This window comes from Helicoverpa zea, chromosome 29 (genome assembly GCF_022581195.2).
Source record: "Helicoverpa zea isolate HzStark_Cry1AcR chromosome 29, ilHelZeax1.1, whole genome shotgun sequence".
Taxonomy (NCBI): Eukaryota; Metazoa; Arthropoda; class Insecta; order Lepidoptera; family Noctuidae; genus Helicoverpa; species Helicoverpa zea.
In genome coordinates, this window is record NC_061480.1 from 1,276,608 (window position 1) to 1,300,765 (window position 24,158).

General features: G+C 38.5%; 3 protein-coding genes across 3 annotated transcripts; 2 read left to right on the forward strand and 1 right to left on the reverse strand.

Annotated features, from left to right (window-relative positions):
* Positions 1–4,998: 4,998 nt before the first annotated feature.
* LOC124644175 (GDP-fucose protein O-fucosyltransferase 2) lies at positions 4,999–6,477 on the reverse strand. Its single transcript, XM_047183425.1, has one exon. It carries the CDS (start codon positions 6,375–6,377, stop codon positions 5,175–5,177), a length of 1,203 nt encoding a protein of 400 aa, XP_047039381.1. The 5' UTR covers positions 6,378–6,477; the 3' UTR covers positions 4,999–5,174.
* Positions 6,478–6,737: 260 nt separating this feature from the next.
* On the forward strand, positions 6,738–8,146 carry LOC124644174 (methyltransferase-like protein 17, mitochondrial). Its single transcript, XM_047183424.1, has one exon. The coding sequence runs from the start codon at positions 6,809–6,811 to the stop codon at positions 8,129–8,131; it is 1,323 nt and encodes a 440-aa protein (XP_047039380.1). The 5' UTR covers positions 6,738–6,808; the 3' UTR covers positions 8,132–8,146.
* A 12,786-nt stretch (positions 8,147–20,932) lies between these two features.
* On the forward strand, positions 20,933–22,230 carry LOC124644099. The gene is made up of 2 exons (XM_047183312.1): positions 20,933–21,522; positions 22,007–22,230. The coding sequence occupies exons 1-2, from the start codon at positions 21,120–21,122 to the stop codon at positions 22,225–22,227; spliced, it is 624 nt and encodes a 207-aa protein (XP_047039268.1). The 5' UTR covers positions 20,933–21,119; the 3' UTR covers positions 22,228–22,230.
* The last annotated feature ends 1,928 nt before the right edge of the window (positions 22,231–24,158 follow it).

The window sequence follows — 24,158 nt, forward strand, 5'->3', positions numbered from 1 at the left end:
TTTTTTAAATAATACCGAATTATTTTTTTATTTTCAAATTTTAATTGTACCTAAGTTTTGTTCGCGTAACTGGCTTACGTAATTGACAAACTATTTTACAAATGTATAACATTTTCGTAAGTCGCCTATTCCAGAGAGGCCTACCAGGGCCATAGCCTGCCAGGGCCGCGGGATTGTTCGCGCGAGTTACCGCGGCCCAGGTACATAAAGGGCTTTTTAATGGGAAATCATCAAATGACTCCTACCGCTGTAGGTTAGCAGCGTGAGGGACTGCCAGACTCTTACTGACTAAACACCGTCGTGTTCCGTCGTAGGCCTTTTATGTACCAGCGCCGCGGTAACAATCCCGCAGCCCGCACATAAAGGGCTTTAGAAAGAACATGATGGGTTTTAGTCAGTAAGAGTCTGACACTCCCTCACGCTGCACCCACAGCGGGAGGGGTCATTTGATGATATTCTATTAAGAAAAAAGTCGCTTACAGTATTTTTCTGGACTTCTTACACTTACGAAAGTTACTAACTTAATTTTTATGGTAGAAACTTACATTTGTAAAGTCAGGTAAAAATCACTCGGTAAGATAATAACACCGATTTGTCATAAAAATGGCAATTAAGTACAAACAAAAATCGATTGTTTTAGGTACTTGAAAGTTGTTTTTTAGTTAGTTAATTTTTACATTTTAATATTAATTAATAGTTCAATTATATTGTTTTTATTTTATTTTAGCGAAATTGTTTAGATTAATCATGTTATAATTTATTAAAAAATCTATATTTTTTTTCAAATGGTTGCTTTTTATATTATTTCTAGCATAATATTAGATTTAGTTAATATTTTTGTTGTGTCATAAATGATTTTAAATGTACAAATTGTAGTGGTCTCATTTTTTTTTTGATAATTAATTAGTAAAATAATAAATTAGTTTTTGATATTGAAAAAGCTGGTTTCTGTAGACAGACTTGGCTCAATTTTCATGGAATGGAAAGCCAAGACGAAACGACGGAAGCCGAACGGACCCTTTCAGACAAACCGGCTCGGAGAGCATCGGCGCGCATTTTTCTTTTCACACAGACCGGAATCGGCTCCGATCGGCTCCGTTCGGTTGAATGAGCATGCAATCGGACCCCCACGTCTGCAAAACCGAGAAAAAGTACGCGATCGGAGCCGATCGGCTCCTCTTATTATTTCACACCAAGCGCCTTCTAGCATTCTTAATGACAAAAGCAGTGCACATGCAAAAATAAACCTTACTACAAATACTAAGTACTCGATTGATTTTCACCCTGTTAAGAATTTGCTCTCCTCTCCGAGCCGGTCTGTCTGAATAGACCCTGAATTGGTGAGTCCCGGCTGTCATTTGAACTGACAGAAAGCACAACCTTTCTGTGTCTCGTATCTAGTTTCATGGACCAGTTTATTAGTTTATTTCAAAAATGTTTATTTCCATTCCATTCCGGTGTTAATTGAGCCTAAGCCTAAATATTTTCAAAATGTAATTTTTTACTACAAAATGTGCATTCCAACTTTTTGTCCAAAAAAATGGGACATAGTCCTCGTCACTACTGACTTCCGACAAAAAATTGTGGAACTATTTATTTTTGCATTATTAAGGGTGAGTTGCAACATTTAACTATAACGATAACCAAACCATAACCAGCCGTATACTTGCCGCGCATTGCTCACATCGACGATTCGGTTATCGTTATAGTTAAATGATGGAACTCATGCGATAATATGATTTACGATTGCAATATGATTATGGAGCAAACTACCGTATAGAATAGATAGACCAAAATCACTAAAATAGCAGACCAATCGCAAACCAATCGAATGTCGTTGGAATACAATTGGTCTTATATTATAGTAGCAGAACAGAATGCCCGATATGGTTAAAACTGCTATTGCGATTCAATTTTGACATTATTAACTTAGCAGAATCGGGCCCCTGTTTATAATAGAATATCGGACTTCAGTCGTGACTCGAACTTAATTTAGTATTTGTTACCTATTTTAATGCTTATTATTGTTGTGTGATTAATAATTAATTTTATATTGTGATAATTATTTAGATTTAAGACAAATATATCATTCAATGATAAAAAATCTTTTTCGATCAGAAATTTATCAAACTATTTATGTAGGTACCTACCTAATTATCTTCCGTTTTCATCCGCTCGCCGAGGGAACTACTTCCCGGATTTTATATTTTATTATAAACTGTAGGTATTACTTACTGTAATGAGTACTGTCATGTGTGTGGCACGTTAAACTGTAGGTCCCGGCTGTCATTGAACATCCTTGGCAGTCGTTACGGGTAGTCAGAAGCCAGTAAGTCTGACACCAGTCTAACCAAGGGGTATTAGGTTGCCCGGGTAACTGGGTTGAGAAGGTCAGATAGGCAGTCGCTCCTTGTAAAGCACTGGTACTCAGCTGAATCCGGTTAGACTGGAAGCCGACCCCAACATAGTTGGGAAAAAGGCTCGGAGGATGATGAGGTATTACCTACTGTACAGTTTCATCAAAATCCCCTCAGTAATAATTTGTCCCTGGAAAAGTAACATTCCTACAAACTTTCGTGTCTATAGGTAATATTAATAGGTTGTATGTATGAAACATAAGTAGGTACACCAAATTTGAGAACCGTGTACCTAGGTACCAACATTGATATTTAATTTTAGGTATTTTTGCACAGACTGTTCTATTCAAATTCCTAGACAATTTTGGAGGCAAATGTACATAATTTTGAACTGTCCTCATAAACATAGATTTAGAGATGTCCAAAATATCATATTATTTATTTAAATTAATATATTATTGATGTGAAAATGTTAATATTTTGATGAAATTCCTATAAAAATAAACATTCTGAATAATTTGTTTGTTTTATTTGGTCCTCAGATTTTTTTACCTAAACACTGCATTGCAAAATTAATGAGAAAAAGGTGGTATTAGTAGGACTGCCACCTCTAATTTCACAAAATCTAACATTAAAAAAACCCCGGACATTTGGCGTAAATCGCAAATTTTCCCCGGACGCAGCTGAAAAAAAAATTAAAACAAAACGAAACCCAATTTTTAATCCATTTACTGTTAGGTACCATATTCTTAAATTCCATGAGATGCTTCCTTACATTAAAAGTGTCCGGGTTTTCCCCGGACACTTCTTGAAACCCCGCCCGGATGGCCCAAATCGAGGACAAATCCGGGGAAACTGGGATGGATGGCAGCCCTAGCTATTGGTAGGTATAGTATAGTTTCTCTTGCACTCTGGATGGACCACCACTATAGTTATCGGCACGGATAATGAGCTCTCGGCGGAAGAGTGGGGCTCGCTTTGCGCACTGTACACTTCTGCGCAGGTGAAGGTCAGGGCTGAATATCCTTGCCGATTATTATACCATTTGTTTTTCAGTCAATGATTTAAATTATGTACTACCTACCAGCTGTCTTCTGCGGGACATCTTACACTATCTGTACCTATTGAATAACGTTGCTGCGAAAAGGCCGTTTCGAAAAACTGTTTGAATGGGACACTATTTCGAAAGTATTTGCACAGAAATCAGGGGGAGGACACTCCGTACATTTTGACAGCTAAGTAAACGAAGAGTCGCCACCTTTTATTTGGCCCGGAAACTATTTACTATCTAAAAGATACCTTAAATTACCAACAGATGGCACTACACTATAATCGATTTTGTTTGTTAATATAAAATTATTTATGCAATATTAATTAGAGAAAAGTATGAGGAAAATATTAGACACTTTAAAAAAAGATATAATAGGCGAATAAATTAAATACGGTTTAAAAAAGCACAAATATCAAATTTCATCTAAAAAGACCTGGTGTCAGTATTCCAAGTAACTTAACAAAACCGATCATAATAATATCAATATGGCGGTTTTTTGCATTCCGCATACACGCGTAAATAAAAAGTAATATATAATAATTATTTGTTTTCCTTCGACCTTTTACTATATTAACGATGACATTTTCTATTAGGGTAAGTAGCACCATGTAACTATAACGATAACCAATGTTATAGTTATATGGTGCTACTTACCCTAATAGAAAATGTTATGAATATGATGCATAATTATAATATTTTTATAGCTATAGCTATGTAGGTAGTTCGGGGCCAATTTAGAGAAAGATGGCGCATTGTCAAATTGGGTTGCAAGAATAACACGTGAGTGGGCTCTCTTTTCCCTATATATTACTTTACTCTTTGACAGAAATACTGCGAATTGCATAGGTATTTCAATCTGAATTTGTGCGGGAATCAGTTTAAAAAAATCGGGCAAATAATTAATAAAACAATTTCCTCAAAAAAAAAGTAATAATTTATTTAAAATAAACTTTGGCGTTAATATTATGGCACAGTTTCAAATTAAAAATTAGTCTAACAGCCAGTTTCTTCATCAAAAGTTAAAGCCAAAGTAAAAGTCAAAGTAATGTCTAAAGTAAAAGTAACGGTCAAATTCAATTTTTCTATTAGTTTTGCTGTCACTTTAGCCTTGAAAAAACGTATTTGACCGTTACTTTTACTTTAGACATTACTTTAACTTTAACTTTTGATGAAGAAACTGGCCGTTAAGCTACATTATTAGTTTGATTCTTATTATTATCTTATTCAATAATAAATGCATTTTTTATTTCATTCATGACCCAAAGGCACCTACATGTAATTATTAACACATAAGGTTGACCTGTATGTAACTATGCAATGAAATCTAAGGTAACTAATTCAACCATCTTCCAAGGATCGTAGCGTCATGAAAATTGGTAGCTGTATGTTGTTCTGATGACAATGCAATAATATGGTACTACGGGCTATGAGAGTGAAAGAATAGTGAGTGCACCTGTGTCTGCGCAAATGCTCGTGCACTATAATATTTCCTGCGCAGTTGGCTGATCTCCTTACATGAGAACAGCATGCCTGCAGCCGCCGTAGCCGACAATCGGTTAGGAGGACATCACTATGGTACTGTCCAACTAATCTGATGATGGAGTTCATCTGAAAGTGAACATGGCTTTTCATCTGTAAAATAATTTTCAAAATTGGTTCAGTAGTTTTAGATTTTAGAGGTCCACTTGTATTTTTTTTTTGTATAGTTCGATGTAATATTTTATAGTCTTTATGATAAATATACTTCATTCAATGTCCTTTTTTGGTTAGTTAACTATTGTCCATTTTGACATTCTTTCACAGCGTCCCGTATCAGGACAGAGGCGATTGAACGTAGTACTACTATCAAAGCCTAAGATTTCCCTTTCTTCCTGTATTCTGAACGTAAACGTACTCTCATGAGTACCAATAAAGTGTACCGCATGGGAACAAATGATTTGATCTATTATTGCTATCCCGCCATCTCCGAACTCTTCGATCATCTTACTGCTCGGCAAGAAAAAGTGAATTTCGTAACTGAGACTTGATAATTCCTTCTCAAGGTTATTTAATTCGGACATAGATGCGTCCGTTGCAATGAAAACCTTTTTAGTGTTTGGTAATTTTTTTAATGCTTTGTGAATCTGTTTCACGGTGCCCGTTATTGAGGGTACATCGTTGCCACGACTACGGGCAAAGTCCTGTCTTCTCCAATGTACGCTGAGGTATGTTTTACATTGATGCTGATTGCAATTTAAATATTGCTTAATATATTTTTTTGCAATATTGACAAGGTTGCTGTTAAATTTCATGCTTTTTCTGCAATCCCAGTAAGTTTTTGTGCCGTAAGTATCGTGTAAAGGTATTTCGCCGTGCGCGAACATGATTTTGGTATTGTGAGGATGTAAGGAAACCAATTCCCAGAGTTTAGAGTTCTTTCCTTGAAACTTTACACATAAGACCTCTTTAGCTGTGACGTTTTTGTAACCCCAGAACTGACCGTCGTAGCTACATTCATCGAGAACCTCCCATTTTTCCTCAAAAACGCCATTTTCAAAAGCATCCTCAAAATTTTCTAAAACATACAAAGTATCAATTTCTAAAGTCTTTTTCTTAGATCTACTGAAGACTTCGTGCATTTCGATAACGGGAGCGAACGATTGTAATGCTTTTAAATCGAAGAATTGACTCCAAGGAGTTTGTGTGTGCCGATCAGTCTTCCAATGATACAGGTTATACCAAGGAGGTAATACTAGCTCCCAGTTGCTTTTACCACGTTTTTGAGCCTCCGATATCATTATAGCGAACCTCATGTACACATCTCTGCGTAAATTGAACCCTTCGGGAGGATTAACGTCGTAGAAAATCAGCTTTTTGCTATCGGCAGTTTCGATTTCATTTTCACAGGATTTCGACGACGCATCACAGTATTCTGAGTTTGTTCCTGCAGCTGCAATTACCAGATTGACTAATATACTTATAATAATCATGATTTAACTAAAATAAAGTAGTAAAATTGAAATATATTTTTTTTAAGAATTTGTTGTTGTTTGGTTAACTGACGTCAATGTCATGACGGTTTGCCACAGAGTATTCGTAACTATAAACACATATTCGTGCGTTTAGTTAGTCTTACAACTAGTCTTACTTAAGGGTATCGGTTTGCCCGCGTAACTGAGTTGAGGAAGTCAGATAGGCAGTCGCTCCTTGTAAAACACTGGTACTCAACTACATCTGCTTAAACTGGAAGCAGACCCTAACATAGTTGGGAAAGGGTTCGGGAGATGATGTATCATTCTTGAGTCTCTGTGGTAGGTATTTCAGAACAACGTACTTTCTGTCATTTTGTCTGTCAAACTTGACAGTTTTATCATGAAAACACTGGTTTTGTGAGCCCTGTGCTAGTTTTTAGGTTATAAAAATGTTTAGAAAGTTAAGAATACAGTATTTTACGCCTATATACGCTAATTACACAACTCGGGTTGCCGTCGACCCTAACTTAAAGGAGAATTTTGATGCCAACGTCTTCAAACCTCGTAAACATCCCGGCACAAATCGTGTCAAAATAGCATCGATTCCTCCGGACATACAGAATGCTATAAAAGTTATTTTAGACGATGCCGGGGCTAAAGCTTACTACCAGGAGAGCATAAAACTAAGCAACTACATCCGCTCACGCCATTTACCGCCAGAAGAAGGCGAAATCGATGCAAAAGCCAAAAAGTTTCACGACAGTATCTCCAAAAAGGTTTATGCTAACATAGACAAAGATCTTACACCGGATGAAAAGAAAGGATATGAAAACAAGATAAACAGCTCAGTATTTAATGTGTTAAAGAAGAATGTATATCGGTGGGGTAATATAGATTACGATAAACCAACTAGCCTACAATATTTGATGAGTCGAGCTGCCCCAGAGTATGCTGTCCTAGTAAGAATTCTAGACGAAATAAAAAAATTCGATCTCGATTACAGACCAAGGAGTTTCTTTGACTTTGGCTCTGGAGTGGGCACTGGCACGTGGGCAGTGAACCACTACTGGAAAAATGATATTTTTGAATATTTCTGTGTTGACACTTCTTCTATAATGCATGATTTAGCCCGACTTATTTTATGCGAAGGGAAAGACAACGTGGAGATGCCACTAAAAGGATATTTCCAACGTCAATTCTTACCTTCCTCAACCGATCTGAAATACAGTATAGTTCTATCCGCATATACATTGTTCGAATTACCAAGCATGCAATCTCGATTAGAAACCATACAAAAACTATGGAACAAAACTGAAGACTACTTAATAATTGTCGAACATGGTTCTAATGCTGGCTTCAAAATTGTAAATGAAGCTAGAGAATTTGTCTTAAACTTAAAAGGTAAAAAAAATAAAGAAGGTTATGCTTTCTCACCGTGTCCGAACGATACCATCTGCCCGCGTTACTTAGAGCAAGAAACCCCTTGCAACTTTCTTATGAAGTACGAATCATTACCGTATGCGGCAAAGCCTGAAATATGTGCTGATTTATTCTCTTATGTTATACTTAAAAAGGGGGTGAGGCCGTCCGATGATCCTCAGTGGCCGAGGATAGTAAGAGCTCCCATAGTAAGGTCCAAACATACCATTTGTAAACTTTGTACAGTGCAAGGAGAATTGAAAGAGATTATATTTTCGAAAGCGAAGTATGATCAGACTACGTACAGGTGTGCTCGGTCATGTAATTGGGGCGATCTGTTGCCTGTGAAATAAATTGTAAGAAAGATTTATTGTGGTTTTATTTATTTTTCAATGACTTCTTAAATATTCTATACTATATTTGAGTAGGCACTTGAGTAAAGGTATATAAATAAAGTGGTAGAAAATGTCTTGTGGCATTAATACTTCCAATGTATGTACAATTTTTGTACATAAACTGTAAATAAATAATGATTCAATTGATTAAGTTATTATTATTTTTGTATTTACATTTGTTTTAAGCCACATATTTTTTTTATGAAATATTAAGATTGTTTTTCTTAAGTGCCTACAAATAGATAAAAAAAAAATACTTTCACTATGTCTGTCTAACATTTTCTTTAGTGACAGACAACTAATGTTAACCTATGCTAATTTAATGGTACCTGCTTCAAAACCAAAATTACGAAAGTAGGAACGGTAGACTGCACATCAGTGGTAACTGTCATGCACCTTAACTCAATAGTACGATTTCCCTTTAAAACTGTTACCACTGACCTGAAATTGAATGTAGGTACTTCTCTATCCACAATATTTTCCATTGGGGACTGTCTCAAGCTTGGGGCTCTTGGCTCTCTTGTCGGGGGCCCAAAAAACCTCAAAACAAAATGGCGCGCACCTAGAATCAAATCTGCAGTTGGTTAAAGAATTTTCAATATCGGTTCAGTAGATCAGAAAAGTCGTGGTGGCCTAGTGGGTGAAGGACCAACCTCTCAAGTATGAAGGCGCGGGTTCGATCCCAGGTCAGGCAAGTACCAATGCAACTTTTCTAAGTCTGTATGTAGGTACTTTCTAGGTATATCTTAGACTAGCCGTTTTCCCCGCGGTTTCACCCGCGTCCCGTGGTAACTACTGCCCTTACCGAGATAAAATATAGCCTATGTTACTCGTGGATAATGTAGCTTTCGAATGGTGAAAGAATTTTTAAAAACCGTCCAGTAGTTTTTGAGTCTATTCATTACATCCAAACAAACAAACAAAGTTTTCCTCTTTATAATATTAGTATAGACATCATTGGCTGTATTTCGGATGGCACGTTAAGGCGACGAATTGGTAAACAATAATTCCATAACCGGCACGCGCATCTAAGGGGCCAAGAGGGGACGGAGCGTCTGAGCGGGGCGAGGATTACAATACGCGCGCTAGCTTATAACTAAAAGTCGTAAGCGAAAAAATGGTTTTGTAACTTTATTATTTAGAAATTATAATTTGATAAAAATTCCTTCCACAATTTTAAAGAGTATGTAGGTATATACTCAACTACTAAAAAAGTTAAGAGGCTTAAATCGGTTCCGTTTGCCCATAATATGTGAATCTCTTTTTAAAAAGAGGTATGTTTGATATATTTTTCTCTGTTATAAAAGTTACCTAATCATGTTTTGAAGTCTAAAGCTCTATATCATGAACTTTCAGGTAACCAAGTTGTATTTTGATCCGTTTTGTATTTACTGAGAAAAATTGAGATCCTTGGCGCCAAAATTTCCAATTCGTCCTCTTAAACTGTAGGTCCCGGCTGTCATTGAACATCCTTGGCAGTCGTTACGGGTAGTCAGAAGCCAGTAACTCTGACGCCAGTCTAACCAAGGGGTATCGGGTTGTCCGGGTAACTGGTTTGAAGGGGTCAGATAGGCCAGTCGCTCTTTGTAAAACACTGGTACTCAGCTGCATCCGGTTACACTAGAAGCCGACCTCAACATAGTTGGAAAAAGGCTCGGGAGATGATGTATCTACTCTTGCGTCACATTTATCGAAGTTTTTTCGTGGTGTGCCTATTTGTATCTTACCTATTTGTGTTTTGAGGTCAATACCACTAACAGATAGGGACCTAATCTCCTTGTTATTTTTATTGAGTCATTATTTATTCGTTATGTTTTCCCCATATTTACTTGCACAATACCTAATTATCATTTAATCAAACAATCATTTATCATTAAAAAAATATATTCAAGTAGGTAGTGGTACCCGTAGCTATGTTAAGTGTTTTTTAATGTACCTACCTATACTAGCCGTTTTCCTTAGGCATACCTATTATTGTCGTGAATTAAAACATTATATCGAATGTTAACTTAGGCACGACATCAAGAAGAACTTCGATTCCCGCGGCTCCGCGCCCACGTGCAAGGACATAGGGGGTTTTAGCCGGTAAGAGTCCGGCACACCCTCTCCCCAGGCGGAGGAAGTCCATGAGGATTCCCCTTCCCTCCCCCTCAAAAGGCACGACATCAAAAAACTATTTATTTTGAATTTCCCGCCATATACATTTCACTGCAAAAAATCGAGCTACCCCGGTCCTCTCCTTTTAAAGAACATTATTAAAAAAATGGATACTAAAGTACCTATATGTGCTATTTACTGTGACATGACTCAGGCTTTTGATTATGTTAGTCATGACATACTGCTTAATAAACTAGAGGCTTACGGTATTAGGGGCAACATTCTCAAATTAATGGAATCTTATTTAAAAAATAGAACACAATACACAGAAGTTACTAAAATAAATACAGTAAAAAAATGTGAGGAAATATTCCATTCTCATGAACGTAATGTCATGTTTGGTGTACCCCAGGGTAGCGTATTAGGACCTTTACTTTTTATTATTTACATAAATGATTTACCATTAGTGACCCTGACCACATATCCAGTGACGCTCTTTGCCGATGATAGCACAGTTACCGTAGATTCCACAGGCAAGGCGTCACACGAAGACGAAATAAATAAAACCATTCAATCTCTAATAGATTGGATGAATAATAATAACCTCAAGATTAATTTAGCCAAAACCAAAATAATGTATTTTAGTCAACGTATAGCTTCTCCAAATTTTCAAATAAACTACCAAGGCACATCACTCAGTACAGTTACTACAACGAAATTTCTATGTTATGTTAAAGACTAAATTAGAGGCACACTGTTATGTCGCACAGACATATATTACAGATCATAACAGTGTTATTTTATTTATTGACAGAATACGACTACAAGGACAAGGCTCGAGAACTATAAAACGTGTTGATGAAGAAGGCCTAAACAGAGACGTAAAAAACCTAGATTTTAATCATATTTACAGCATCACTGATGTTAATAAAGCTACAGATCTATTAATTGACTCCTTAAATCAGGCTATCGATAAAAATACTACAATACTAAAAACACCTAGACGGAAAACAATTTTAAAGTCGTGGATTACTCCCGGTCTTTTAAGATGCATGCGAAACCGCGACAAACTGTATCAAAAAGCGCTAAAGTATCCAGACAATGATATAATACAGGTTACATCAAGGAGATACAGAAATTTTTGTAATAATATTTTGAAAAAAGTCAAGAGGAATTACGAGAAAGATTCCATTAACAAGGCCGGTAAAAATACAAAAAAAATATGGGAAGCTATTAAAAATATAACGTTTACTAATAAAATTCGTCAATCACCAACAGAACTGATATCGGATAAGACACCTGCTGAGTCTATTAATAACGTAAACTCATTCTTTGCCAATATAGGCAAAAATCTTTCTGAAAAGCTACTTTCGAAACAAATCCAATATTCCACTCAACACCAAAACATTCAATTCGATTCCACTTTTCATAAATCTCTCGTTCTCCTTCCGACAGACGAAGATGAAATTAAAACATTAATTACTAATTTGCGCAATGACTGTGCTGTAGGATTAGATAATATATCTGGGATCTTTCTCAAACGCTTTTCGGACATAGTTGTCCCACCTCTGACATATATTTGCAATCTTGCCTTCTCCACTGGAAAATTCCCACGAGCATTTAAGAGATCAAGAATTGTACCTGTATATAAGAGCGGTGACAGACACTGCGTAAACAACTACAGACCCATATCTATACTCCCAACACTATCAAAAATCCTAGAACGGTTAATAAACAATAGACTAGTCAATTTCTTAGAAAATAATAATCTTTTATCCCCGTCGCAATTTGGTTTTCGCTCAGGTAGATCTACTGCGGATGCGGTCCACGATCTAACTGATCATATAGTACATGGGCTTGACAATAAAAAGAAAATAATTGCTATCTATCTTGATCTAGCTAAAGCCTTTGATACAGTGTCTGTCCCAATCTTGTTAAATAAATTAGAACAATTAGGAGTTAGAAGTCTACCACTACAATTGTTTTCAGATTACCTATCTGACAGGACTCAAAGAGTAAAAATAGATCACTGGCTTAGTAATGAACTGCCAAATGAGTATGGAGTACCTCAAGGAAGTATTCTAGGACCCACATTATTTCTTGTCTATATCAATGACTTATGCAAAATCAACCTGCAAAATGGTAAAATTATTACTTTTGCAGATGATACGGCTTTATTATTCGACGGCGATTCATGGAATGAGGTTTATTCTCACGCACAGACCGGATTCAATTTAGTTTACAGATGGCTTTATGATAATCTCTTAACCTTAAATGTAGACAAAACAAAATATATGACTTATTCATTAAGAAGTAATGAACAACCAAATCTAAACCTTTACGCACATTACTGTGACTTATATAGCTCATGTGCATGTCCTAAATTAACTAAAACCACTTGTATTAGATACCTTGGAGTTCTCATTGATGACCACCTGAATTTTCAACAACATATCGATGCACTTGTTAAAAGAATCCGCAAGCTAATTTTCATTTTCAAAACCATACGCCATATCTCAGATACTACAGTTATCAAGTCAGTATATTATGCACTTTGTCAATCGCTACTTATCTATTGCATTACTTCTTGGGGTGGTACAAGTAAGTCTACACTCATAAACTTGGAACGTGCACAAAGAGCTGTATTAAAAGTCAGTTGTTTTCTACCCAGACTACACCCTACCTTTGAACTGTATCAACATTGCAAAGTTTTGACTGTTAGACAGCTCTTCATTCTAATGACAGTTCTCAAAAAACATTCTTTGACACACAACTCAATTAGTACTTCCCAGAATAAAAGGATCCCCACTGTATGCACAATAAACAGGTACAACACCAGTTTCTCACATAATTTTTTTGGTTTTCTTGGGACATTCCTTTACAATAAAATAAACCAAAAATTACATATCGTTACCAATACTAAATTACAATGTAAGAAGAAACTGACTACATGGCTTCAAAACTTAGATTATGACTCAACAGAAAAATTATTAAAACCTATAAACTAAGCTAAATTAGTAATTATTTATAGTAAAAAAAAAAAAAAAAAAAAAAAAAAAAAAAAAAAAAAAAAAAAAAAAAAAAACCTTCATTGTAGGACTACACGTCAAACACTATTGATACCTATGCTATTTATACATATTGATAACTAAATGCAAAACATAAATTAGATATAAAATAAAAAAATAAATAAAATAAAATAAAATTGATGATATTACCTAAAATATGAAACAAAAATAACTAATAATATGAAACTAAAATATGAAACAAAAATTAGAATTATTAAATACACCACTACTAACTACCTACTAAATTAAATTTAGAAAAAATAAAAGTACTTTGTTAACTAAAAAACTTTCTAGGATTAATTCATCTGCCCTACCACAAATTTTATATCCTAAATAAATTATATTTTAAGTCTTGATTAGTAATTAAACTACATTTGATCTCAAAATGACTACACTTTTAAGTTACTATTAATTAGAAGTTCGCCATCGTATGTACTATGTGCATAATTGTGAATGTAATTGTACCTACCCACGGAAAAGTGGCTCTTAATATTAAGTTAATTTTGTGTTATTATTATTTATTATTGATAACGCGTATTCATAAGTGGAAAAAGCTATAATTATATGTTATGTGTTATATATTTAAATGTTTATTTGCAATAAATAAGTGCAGTGACTTATGTTTGTTAACGTATTCCTATTTTCTGTTATTTTAATTTATCTATGGTATAAGCATTACGATAATAAGCATAGATGTATTTTAGATTTCTCTTTGCCTCTCTCCTTACAAAATGTACTGTAGAAAATTCAATAGGATTAATGGTGATCTGTAACACAGGGGTAACCTTAAGCAGACACCATTCTCTTAGAAATGCAACCATGGGCGTAGCCAGCTTTGGGCTCAGGGTGGGGCAGCAGTCAACCTATCCCCCGGGGGAGGGCGGGGGCCCTCCGATTTTTGTATCTTGAGCCGTTAATCTCAAACTTGTTAATCTCTTAATTTGAGAGGTTTATATTTTCAGGTACAGAAAATAAACAATCACACACAGGACAAAAGCCAAAAGTAAGGGCATATAGTTTCTGAATACGCGAGCGAAGCGAGCGCGAAATTTTTATCGGACTTAAACCAAATGTTACGCAAAATTTAGCTCAAACGTACTTAACTTTTTGTTTGTTGACAAATGCAAAAATAAGGGCATATAGTTTCTGAATACGCGAGCGAAGCGAGCGCGAAATGTTTATCGGACTTAAAATAAAAATATTACGTATTTAGCCCAAACATACTTAATTTTTTGTTTGTTGACAAATGCAAAAATAAGGGCATATAGCTTCTGAATACGCGAGCGAAGCGAGCGCGAAATTTTTATCGGACTTTAACCAAATTTTACGTAAAATTTAGCCCAAACGTACTTAACTTTTTGTTTGTTGACAAATACAAACACAATATAGTTTCTGAATACGCGAGCCGAAATTTTAATTATTTTTTAAGACTCAAAACCAAAAGCTTCGTAAAATGTCGCCCAAATATACATTTTCATAAATGGGGGACTAGGTACGACACACCCGATTTACGTCCCTACGAAAACCCCCTCGCTCGCATATATAAGTGGATAAAAATAAAGTAAGATAACGTATAGCAACGTCGCGCAGCTAAGCTTCGCGGACCACTCGGAATGCCTCCAGGGACCAACAGTGGTCCGCGGACCACCGGTTAAGAACCACTGCGCTAAACGATCGTTCTATTGCAGGTCGTACATGGCTGGGCAAGCAAAATAGCGAGCGCGGTTTTTACACTAGGATAAAATTGCATTTCCGAAATTTTGATCACATCTACCAGTTCCATCTCCTTTAATCCATTATTTTTTGGATTAGATGGACGGCTCGGCTCGTTACACCACATAGCAACTATTCTTTTAGGGAATACGGCTCGCTTTCAAATGACGCGCGCACGTTCGGGAACTCGAGCGTGCATTTTGTTTTGATCGCGCTCTTTTCAAAGTCGACATTCTTTTTGTGCAATAACTTACGGATAGTACATAAAATGTTGATGTTGTTAGTTAGAGTTAGTAAAAAAACATTGTTTAATCAGACACCTTATAGGTCAGAGCCAGGGCCCAGGGTGGGGCAAGTGCCCCAGCTTGCCCCAGTGTGGCTACGCCCATGAATGCAACTTGTATTGTAATGTACTTTTAACACTGTAATTGAAGAGAAAAATAAAGATTTTTTATTATTATTATTATCTTGTATGTCTCTACCAGACCTCGGGACTATAGAGTCCCGGATTTTTGGGAGGCGAACGTGGGGCCGAAGCCAACACGCTGAAGCCCTTTTGAGACAACTTTAATGAAATGGTGACACAAAACCGACAATTATCCCTGTATACACTATAGAAATGTACCCAAGGACAATCCCCGGTTCTGTGCTAAACTATTGCTAACTATGGATGAAAACTACTTGGGCTATTGTGATGGGATGCTAGTGGACTAGGAATGGGGAAACTACGGGAACTATGGCACCTGCCGATAACAATGTAATAAATACACGTAAAAATGGCAGGTGGAGACTCGCCAACTCACTTACTGGGCCCCCGGGAATCAGTCGCTAAATCGCAACAAGGGGGCAACAGGTACATGAGCGGCTGAAGGGTGAGGATACCTCGGCGGACTTTAAACGCAGATCACGCGCTCCCTGTGGGTCCAGCATCACCGGCCCACTCGCCACTTACCACGAGGCACCTACCCTCCGAGCAGGACTAACCTTGCTCTAGCGACTCCACTCTGACCGGCCGATGAAGGCAAGCCAAGAGGCGGGAGACCTATCCCCCGTCATGCTTCACTCCGGCAAGCCGGAGGTGGGGGACAGTATACTCTCCCTGGAGCACTCGGATATATAGCCCCGCGGGGTCGCTACTCCCCGTCATCCGCCTCAGATGCCCTGCGGGGCTTATTATTATTATTATTTACTTGTATGTCTCTGACCGACCACGGGACTACAGAGTCCCGGATTTTTGGAAGGCGAACGTGGGGCCGAAGCCAACACGCTGAAGCCCTTTTGAGACAACTTTAATGAAATGGCGACACAAAACCGACGATTATCCCCGTATACACTATAGAAATGTACCCAAGGACAATCCCCGGTTCTGTGCTAAACTATTGCTAACTATGGATGAAAACTACTTGGGCTATTGTGATGGGATGCTAATGGACTAGGAATGGGGAAACTACGGGAACTATGGCACCTGCCGATGACAATGTATTAAATACATGTTAAAATGGCAGGTGGAGACTCGCCAACTCACTTACTGGGCCCCCGGGAATCAGTCACTGAAAAGCAACAAGAGGGCAACAGGGACATGAGCGGCTGAGAAGGGTGAGGATACCTCGGCGGACTTTAAACGCAGATCACGCGCTCCCTGTGGGTCCAGCATCACCGGCCCACTCGCCACTTACCACGAGGCACCTACCCTCCGAGCAGGACTAACCTTGCTCTAGCGACTCCACTCTGACCGGCCGATGAAGGCAAGCCAAGAGGCGGGAGACCTATCCCCCGTCATGCTTCACTCCGGCAAGCCGGAGATGGGGGACAGTATACTCTCCCTGGAGCACTCGGATATATAGCCCCGCGGGGTCGCTACTCCCCGTCATCCGCCTCAGATGCCCTGCGGGGCTTATTATTATTATTTGTATGTCTCTTTCTGACCTCGGGACTACAGAGTCCCGGATTTTTGAGAGGCGAACGTGGGGCCGAAGCCAACACGCTGAAGCCCTTTTGAGACAACTTTAATGAAATGGTGTCACAAAACCGACGATTATCCCTGTATACACTATAGAAATGTACCTAAGGACAATCCCCGGTTCTGTGCTAAACTATTGCTAACTATGGATGAAAACTACTTGGGCTATTGTGATGGGATGCTAGTGGACTAGGAATGGGGGAACTACGGGAACTATGGCACCTGCCGATGACAATGTATTAAATACATGTTAAAATGGCAGGTGGAGACTCGCCAACTCACTTACTGGGCCCCCGGGAATCAGTCACTGAAAAGCAACAAGAGGGCAACAGGGACATGAGCGGCTGAGAAGGGTGAGGATACCTCGGCGGACTTTAAACGCAGATCACGCGCTCCCTGTGGGTCCAGCATCACCGGCCCACTCGCCACTTACCACGAGGCACCTACCCTCCGAGCAGGACTAACCTTGCTCTAGCGACTCCACTCTGACCGGCCGATGAAGGCAAGCCAAGAGGCGGGAGACCTATCCCCCGTCATGCTTCACTCCGGCAAGCCGGAGATGGGGGACAGTATACTCTCCCTGGAGCACTCGGATATATAGCCCCGCGGGGTCGCTACTCCCCGTCATCCGCCTCAGATGCCCTGCGGGGCTTATTATTATTATTTGTATGTCTCTTTCTGACCTCGGGACTACAGAGTCCCGGATTTTTGAGAGGCGAACGTGGGGCCGAAGCCAACACGCTGAAGCCCTTTTGAGACAACTTTAATGAAATGGTGTCACAAAACCGACGATTATCCCTGTATACACTATAGAAATGTACCTAAGGACAATCCCCGGTTCTGTGCTAAACTATTGCTAACTATGGATGAAAACTACTTGGGCTATTGTGATGGGATGCTAGTGGACTAGGAATGGGGGAACTACGGGAACTATGGCACCTGCCGATGACAATGTATTAAATACATGTTAAAATGGCAGGTGGAGACTCGCCAACTCACTTACTGGGCCCCCGGGAATCAGTCACTGAAAAGCAACAAGAGGGCAACAGGGACATGAGCGGCTGAGAAGGGTGAGGATACCTCGGCGGACTTTAAACGCAGATCACGCGCTCCCTGTGGGTCCAGCATCACCGGCCCACTCGCCACTTACCACGAGGCACCTACCCTCCGAGCAGGACTAACCTTGCTCTAGCGACTCCACTCTGACCGGCCGATGAAGGCAAGCCAAGAGGCGGGAGACCTATCCCCCGTCATGCTTCACTCCGGCAAGCCGGAGATGGGGGACAGTATACTCTCCCTGGAGCACTCGGATATATAGCCCCGCGGGGTCGCTACTCCCCGTCATCCGCCTCAGATGCCCTGCGGGGCTTATTATTATTATTTGTATGTCTCTTTCTGACCTCGGGACTACAGAGTCCCGGATTTTTGGAAGGCGAACGTGGGGCCGAAGCCAACACGCTGAAGCCCTTTTGAGACAACTTTAATGAAATGGTAACACAAAACCGACGATTATCCCTGTATACACTATAGAAATGTACCCAAGGTCAATCCCCGGTTCTGTGCTAAACTATTGCTAACTATGGATGAAAACTACTTAGGCTATTGTGATGGGATGCTAATGGACTAGGAATGGGGAAACTACGGGAACTATGGCACCTGCCGATGACAATGTATTAAATACATGTTAAAATGGCAGGTGGAGACTCGCCAACTCACTTACTGGGCCCCCGGGAATCAGTCACTGAAAAGCAACAAGAGGGCAACAGGGACATGAGCGGCTGAGAAGGGTGAGGATACCTCGGCGGATTTTAAACGCAGATCACGCGCTCCCTGTGGGTCCAGCATCACCGGCCCACTCGCCACTTACCACGAGGCACCTACCCTCCGAGCAGGACTAACCTTGCTCTAGCGACTCCACTCTGACCGGCCGATGAAGGCAAGCCAAGAGGCGGGAGACCTATCCCCCGTCATGCTTCACTCCGGCAAGCCGGAGGTGGGGGACAGTATACTCTCCCTGGAGCACTCGGATATATAGCCCCGCGGGGTCGCTACTCCCCGTCATCCGCCTCAGATGCCCTGCGGGGCTTATTATTATTATTATTTCTAGGCATAATCATTGATAGGAACTTAAATTGGAAGTCACACACAGAGGAACTTATAAAAAGAGTTAGTTCTTCCGCATATGCTCTGTACAAACTCTCAACTATCATAGACACTGATGCTCTAATTACAGCTTATCATGGCATAGTTCACTCCATCCTAAGATTTGGACTAATATTCTGGGGAAACTCGACCAACAGAGATACAGTATTTAAATCTCAAAAAAAATGCATTAGGGCAATGTTTGGTCTTCAAAATACAGGGGCCCGATTCTCCTAATTTTACTTAAGCGACCTTCGATTGACGTTCGACTCGATTCGACTGAGATCCAATCCCGACTCGATTACGATTGAAGCGTATGTGGCATTCCGCTATTTTTTCTTTGAAATAAGCCTTTTTATCCTTTTCTGTCATTCAATAATGAATCATTTTGTCTGCAAATGATTTACGATTGCAAAATGATTGTACAGCAAACTACCGTATAGACCAAAATCATCAAAATAGCAGACCAATCGCACACCAATCAAATGTCAATCGAATACGATTGGTCTTTTATTAGTAGCGGAATGCCCGATATGGTTAAAACTGCTATTACGATCATATTGCGATTCGATTTCTATTCGATTTTGACATTATTAACTTAGGAGAATCGGGGCCCTGATAGCTGTAAACCGTTTTTCATTAAATTTAAAATACTTACCTTACCTTCTTTGTTTATATATGAAGTAGTTACACAGTTACATTTGTTAAAAGCAACCCAAAATGATTCAGCCGCCTTGCTGATATAAGTAGTCGTACTCGCACAGACAAAGACAAACTGTGCATTGTGCCATGCAACACTGCACTGATGCATAAGAGTGTATTCTGCCTAGCGCCTGTTTTATATAACAAAATACCAAAATGTATAAAGGAGCTACCATTAAATAAATTTAAATTAAAATTAAAAGAGTTCCTTATTACGAAATGTTTTTATACACTTAATGAATTCCTAAATGATGCCTAACACTTATATTGTGACGTTTCGTTTTTGATATTCGCTACTTAATCCCTGTCTACTTATGTAAAAAATTTTTACGCCACTCACAGGCAAAACATGTATGGCTCTAACTTTACGTACCTAATCTCAACACCTCATGTTTTAACAATACCTCTGGTTTGTAAACATATACCCATGTTTTAACAAAATAAATTATCTTTTATCTTTATCTTTTATCTTTTATAATACGATGTATGTATAAAAATTAAGATGAGACAGGGAAACTAATAATTTAATTTGAAGGTACCTATGTTTCATAAACTTTATTTGTACTATTTCTAGGTTCTATTTCCTATTTCTTTGATCTGAGATTTGTACAAATAAAGTATCGTGTTCTGAAAGAAAGTACGGGGCGGCTCGATTTCTTTGCACGCAAGTCTCTGGTATTGGTAGTACCAGACCCATGTTCAATGCCATTAATGTTTCTCTCGAGCCCGTTCCACCGGTTACTGATAAAGTGATAGTTAGTTATCAAACCAACTTCTGGTTATTCTATATCCTAGATAGATATCAGACACTTAATAACAAGCGGAATGGCAACGACGCTTTTTTGCGTTTCGTTACAACTACGTAAATGATTGTCATTTCAAAACTTTAATTAACAAAATACTTTTTGTTTTAAGTAATATTCCAAGATGTCATTTGTCAAAATCTGAAGTGTAAGTTTATTATTATAGGAATTAAATTAGCACGGTTCCTATGTCTAGCGACATGTTTGAAATCCAAACGTGCATATAGAGTTGTAGAAACGAAACGCAAATGTCAAATGTCAATTATTTTGACATAGTTTGAGTTTGTTTATCAGTCAGATTTATCGAGCAGCATATCAGTAAGTTATCTATCACATTACTGATTATAATACTTGCTTTCACAACTAAAATCTACTTTAGAACAAAAAAAAATACTAAAATACATGTGTTTTGACGCTTTCAAAGCTACAAAAGTTCTTAAAGTTCCCTATTTTCTTCTAATATGGTAAAACAAAAACGCGAGAGAAGTGTTAACTTTACACCACATGAGACCAACCTTCTGATTTCGTTGATTGAATCTAAAAAGCACACCATAGAGAATAAGAAGAGCGACGCTACTACTTGGGGGGAAAAACAGAAAGCTTGGCGGGAAATCGAGAAGGCATTTAATAGAGCATCGGATTGCAATGTATATCGTGATCATAAGCATTTAAAATTGAAATATGAAGCGTTAAAGAGGGACGCGAAGAAGAAAAGTGCTGTTGGAGCTGAGAACTGTAAGACTGAGGGTGGAGACATGGTACCTCCTCTTGGTCTAGCAGCAGAGAAAGATAGAGAAATGATTAGTTTGCCTGTAGAAGTTAATGTGAGTGAATATGAGTCTGATTCAGACTCGGTTTTGGCAAGTAAGTGTCTCATTTATACTAATATACCCACCCATGTTCCGTGGGAACTACTGCCCGTACCGGGATAGAATATAGCCGAAGTTACTCAGGAAGAGTGTAGCTTTTCAACAGTGAAAGAATTTTTGATAAAGAGGAAACATTTTTTTATTCAGTAATAAATTGAAAACTTCTCACTGTTGGGAAACTACTCTTCCTGAGTAACATGGGCTATATTTTGTCCTTGTACATGAAAAGTTCCGCCCGGATGCAAGTGAAACTGCTGGGAAATAGCTAGTTTATAGAAGCCTTATAACATAACCAGTCATATACTTGACTACCATCTGTCAAATCTTCCATTTTGATGACTGGAAATGATTCAGTTATAGTTAAATGTTGCAACTCACCGTACAACCACTTATCTAGGGATATTTGGTTGCCTTGGTAACTGGATTGAGGAGATCAGATAGGCAGTTGCTCTATGTGAACTAATTATTTTCTGTTCCAGGCAAGGTGTCAGATAAAAAGCCATATGACAGGCTTATTGAAGAAAAATTAGAAATAGTTGAAATTAAAAGAAAAATTGTAGCTGAAGAGCTGGCTCAGAAACTTATCCATAGGAAAATTTTGGAAAATGAATTGGAGCATAAAACTGTTATGCATGAATTGGAAAAGCAGCATCTTCTTCTTAAGATTGAAATATTAAAAAGAGAGCTGAATGAAAAGTGAAAACTTGTTTTTTTTTCTTCTTAATGGTATGATGATGATGTCCTCCTAGCCGATTATCGGCTACGGCGGCTGTTCTCATGTAAGGAGATCAGCCAACTGCGCAGGACATATTATAGTGCACGAGCATTTGCGCAGACATAGGTGCACTCGCTATTCCTTCACTCTTACAGCGCGATGGGGCGGCAATCCAACACGACCGGAGGACCGACATTTACGTGCTCTCCGATGCACGGGTGAATCAATCACCAACTTCGTCTTTTAAAACCGACAAAGCGATTTCGGCCTGACTCTTGAATCGAACCCGAGACCTTGTGCTCACTTGCGACAACTAGACCAACTAGGCAGTAAAAGTCTGAATGGTATACCCATACAATTCACTAACATTATAAAGAGAAAAAAATATGTTTGTAATGGATAAAGAACAATGTCAGACGTCCATAGTAACTTAGGCTCAATAAAAATATTTCATGTACAGTGAAAATTCTTACAGTTTTTTGTGTAGTTTAATGTCAGAAGCTTTTCTATGTTTTCCACTTTTGCATTGAACTTCTCAAAACCAAATTATTCAAACGAAAAACCTGAACTCGATAAACAAAATAATTACTTATTAACATGATATTTTTTTTTTGGAAAAGTTCTAGATAACAAATAACTATTTTATAAGAAGTTAGTATTTTATATGTAAATTGTTGTAGTAAAGAACTTTGTGTCCGTGAGAATTCAGTTTTAAAAGTTGATTGGGTGGGCCGAAACCTGACATTGTTCTTTCAAAATTCAAAACTACTGGACAGATTTCAAAAATCTTTCACTGTGGGAAAGCTACACTCTTCCCGAATAACATAGGCTTTATTTTTCCCGTTACGGGCAGTAGTCCCGCGGGTAAAGCCGCGGGAAAACGGCTAATTATAAAAATAAAGGCGAAATATTCATTGAATTAATCTTCGAAAAATTAAATACCTATCTAACTAGTATGTTTGAATATTTATAACACTCTTTTGATAAGAAGAGCGGGTACCTAAAGTTAAATCCGCTTGGATCATAAGGTTAAGCAACGCTTGGCGCGGTCGATCCGTGGATGGTTGACTATCTTGATATAACTCTCGCGTTTAGGAAGTTACAATAAACTGGTGGGTCTCGACTGTCATTTGAACATCTTTGGCAGTTGTTACGTGTAGTCAGAAGCCAGAAGATCTGACAAACAGTCTTACCAAGGGTATCAGGTTGCCCGGGAAACTGGGTTGAAGAGATCAGATAGGCAGTTGCTCTATATAAAACATTGGTATTCAGCTGCATCAGGTTAAACTGGAAACCGAGCCCAACATAGTTGGGAAAAGGCTAATCAGATGATGATCCTGGGGCCCGATTCTCCTAAGTTAAGTTAAGTTAATGTCAAAATCGAATCGCAATATGATCGCAATAGCAGTTTTAACCATATCGGGCATTCTGCTACTAATAAAAGACCATCGTATTCGATTGACATTTGATTGGTGTGCGATTGGTCTGCTATTTTGGTCTATACGGTAGTTTGCTGTACAATCATTTTGCAATCGTAAATCATTTGCAGACAAAATGATTCATTATTGAATGACAGAAAAGGTTAAAAACGTTTATTTAAAAGAAAAAATAGCGGAATGCCACATACGCTTCAATAGTAATCGAGTCGGGATCGGATCTCAGTCGAATCGAGTCGAACGTCAATCGTATGTCGCTTAAGTAAAATTAGGAGAATCGGGTCCCTGCTTCTCAAAGCTGAAATTCCCAATGATAATTTTTCCATTGAGTATTGTTCTTCTTCTTTCTCCTGCCCTGTTCCCAAATTTTACTTGGGGTCGGCGCAATATGTCATTTTCTTCCATTTTCCCCTGTCACTCGTCATACTGACACTCACTCCCTTCCTATTCATATCATCTTTCAGGCAATCCATCCAACTT

Excerpts from the sequence above, each read along its gene's own strand:
- LOC124644175 (XM_047183425.1), bottom strand. The coding sequence starts at position 6,377 with ATGATTATTATAAGTATATTAGTCAATCTGGTAATTGCAGCTGCAGGA.
- LOC124644174 (XM_047183424.1), top strand. The coding sequence starts at position 6,809 with ATGTTTAGAAAGTTAAGAATACAGTATTTTACGCCTATATACGCTAAT.
- LOC124644099 (XM_047183312.1), top strand. The coding sequence starts at position 21,120 with ATGGTAAAACAAAAACGCGAGAGAAGTGTTAACTTTACACCACATGAG. Across the intron at positions 21,523-22,006 it reads TTCAGACTCGGTTTTGGCAA|GCAAGGTGTCAGATAAAAAG; the intron begins GTAAGTGTCTCA and ends TTTCTGTTCCAG.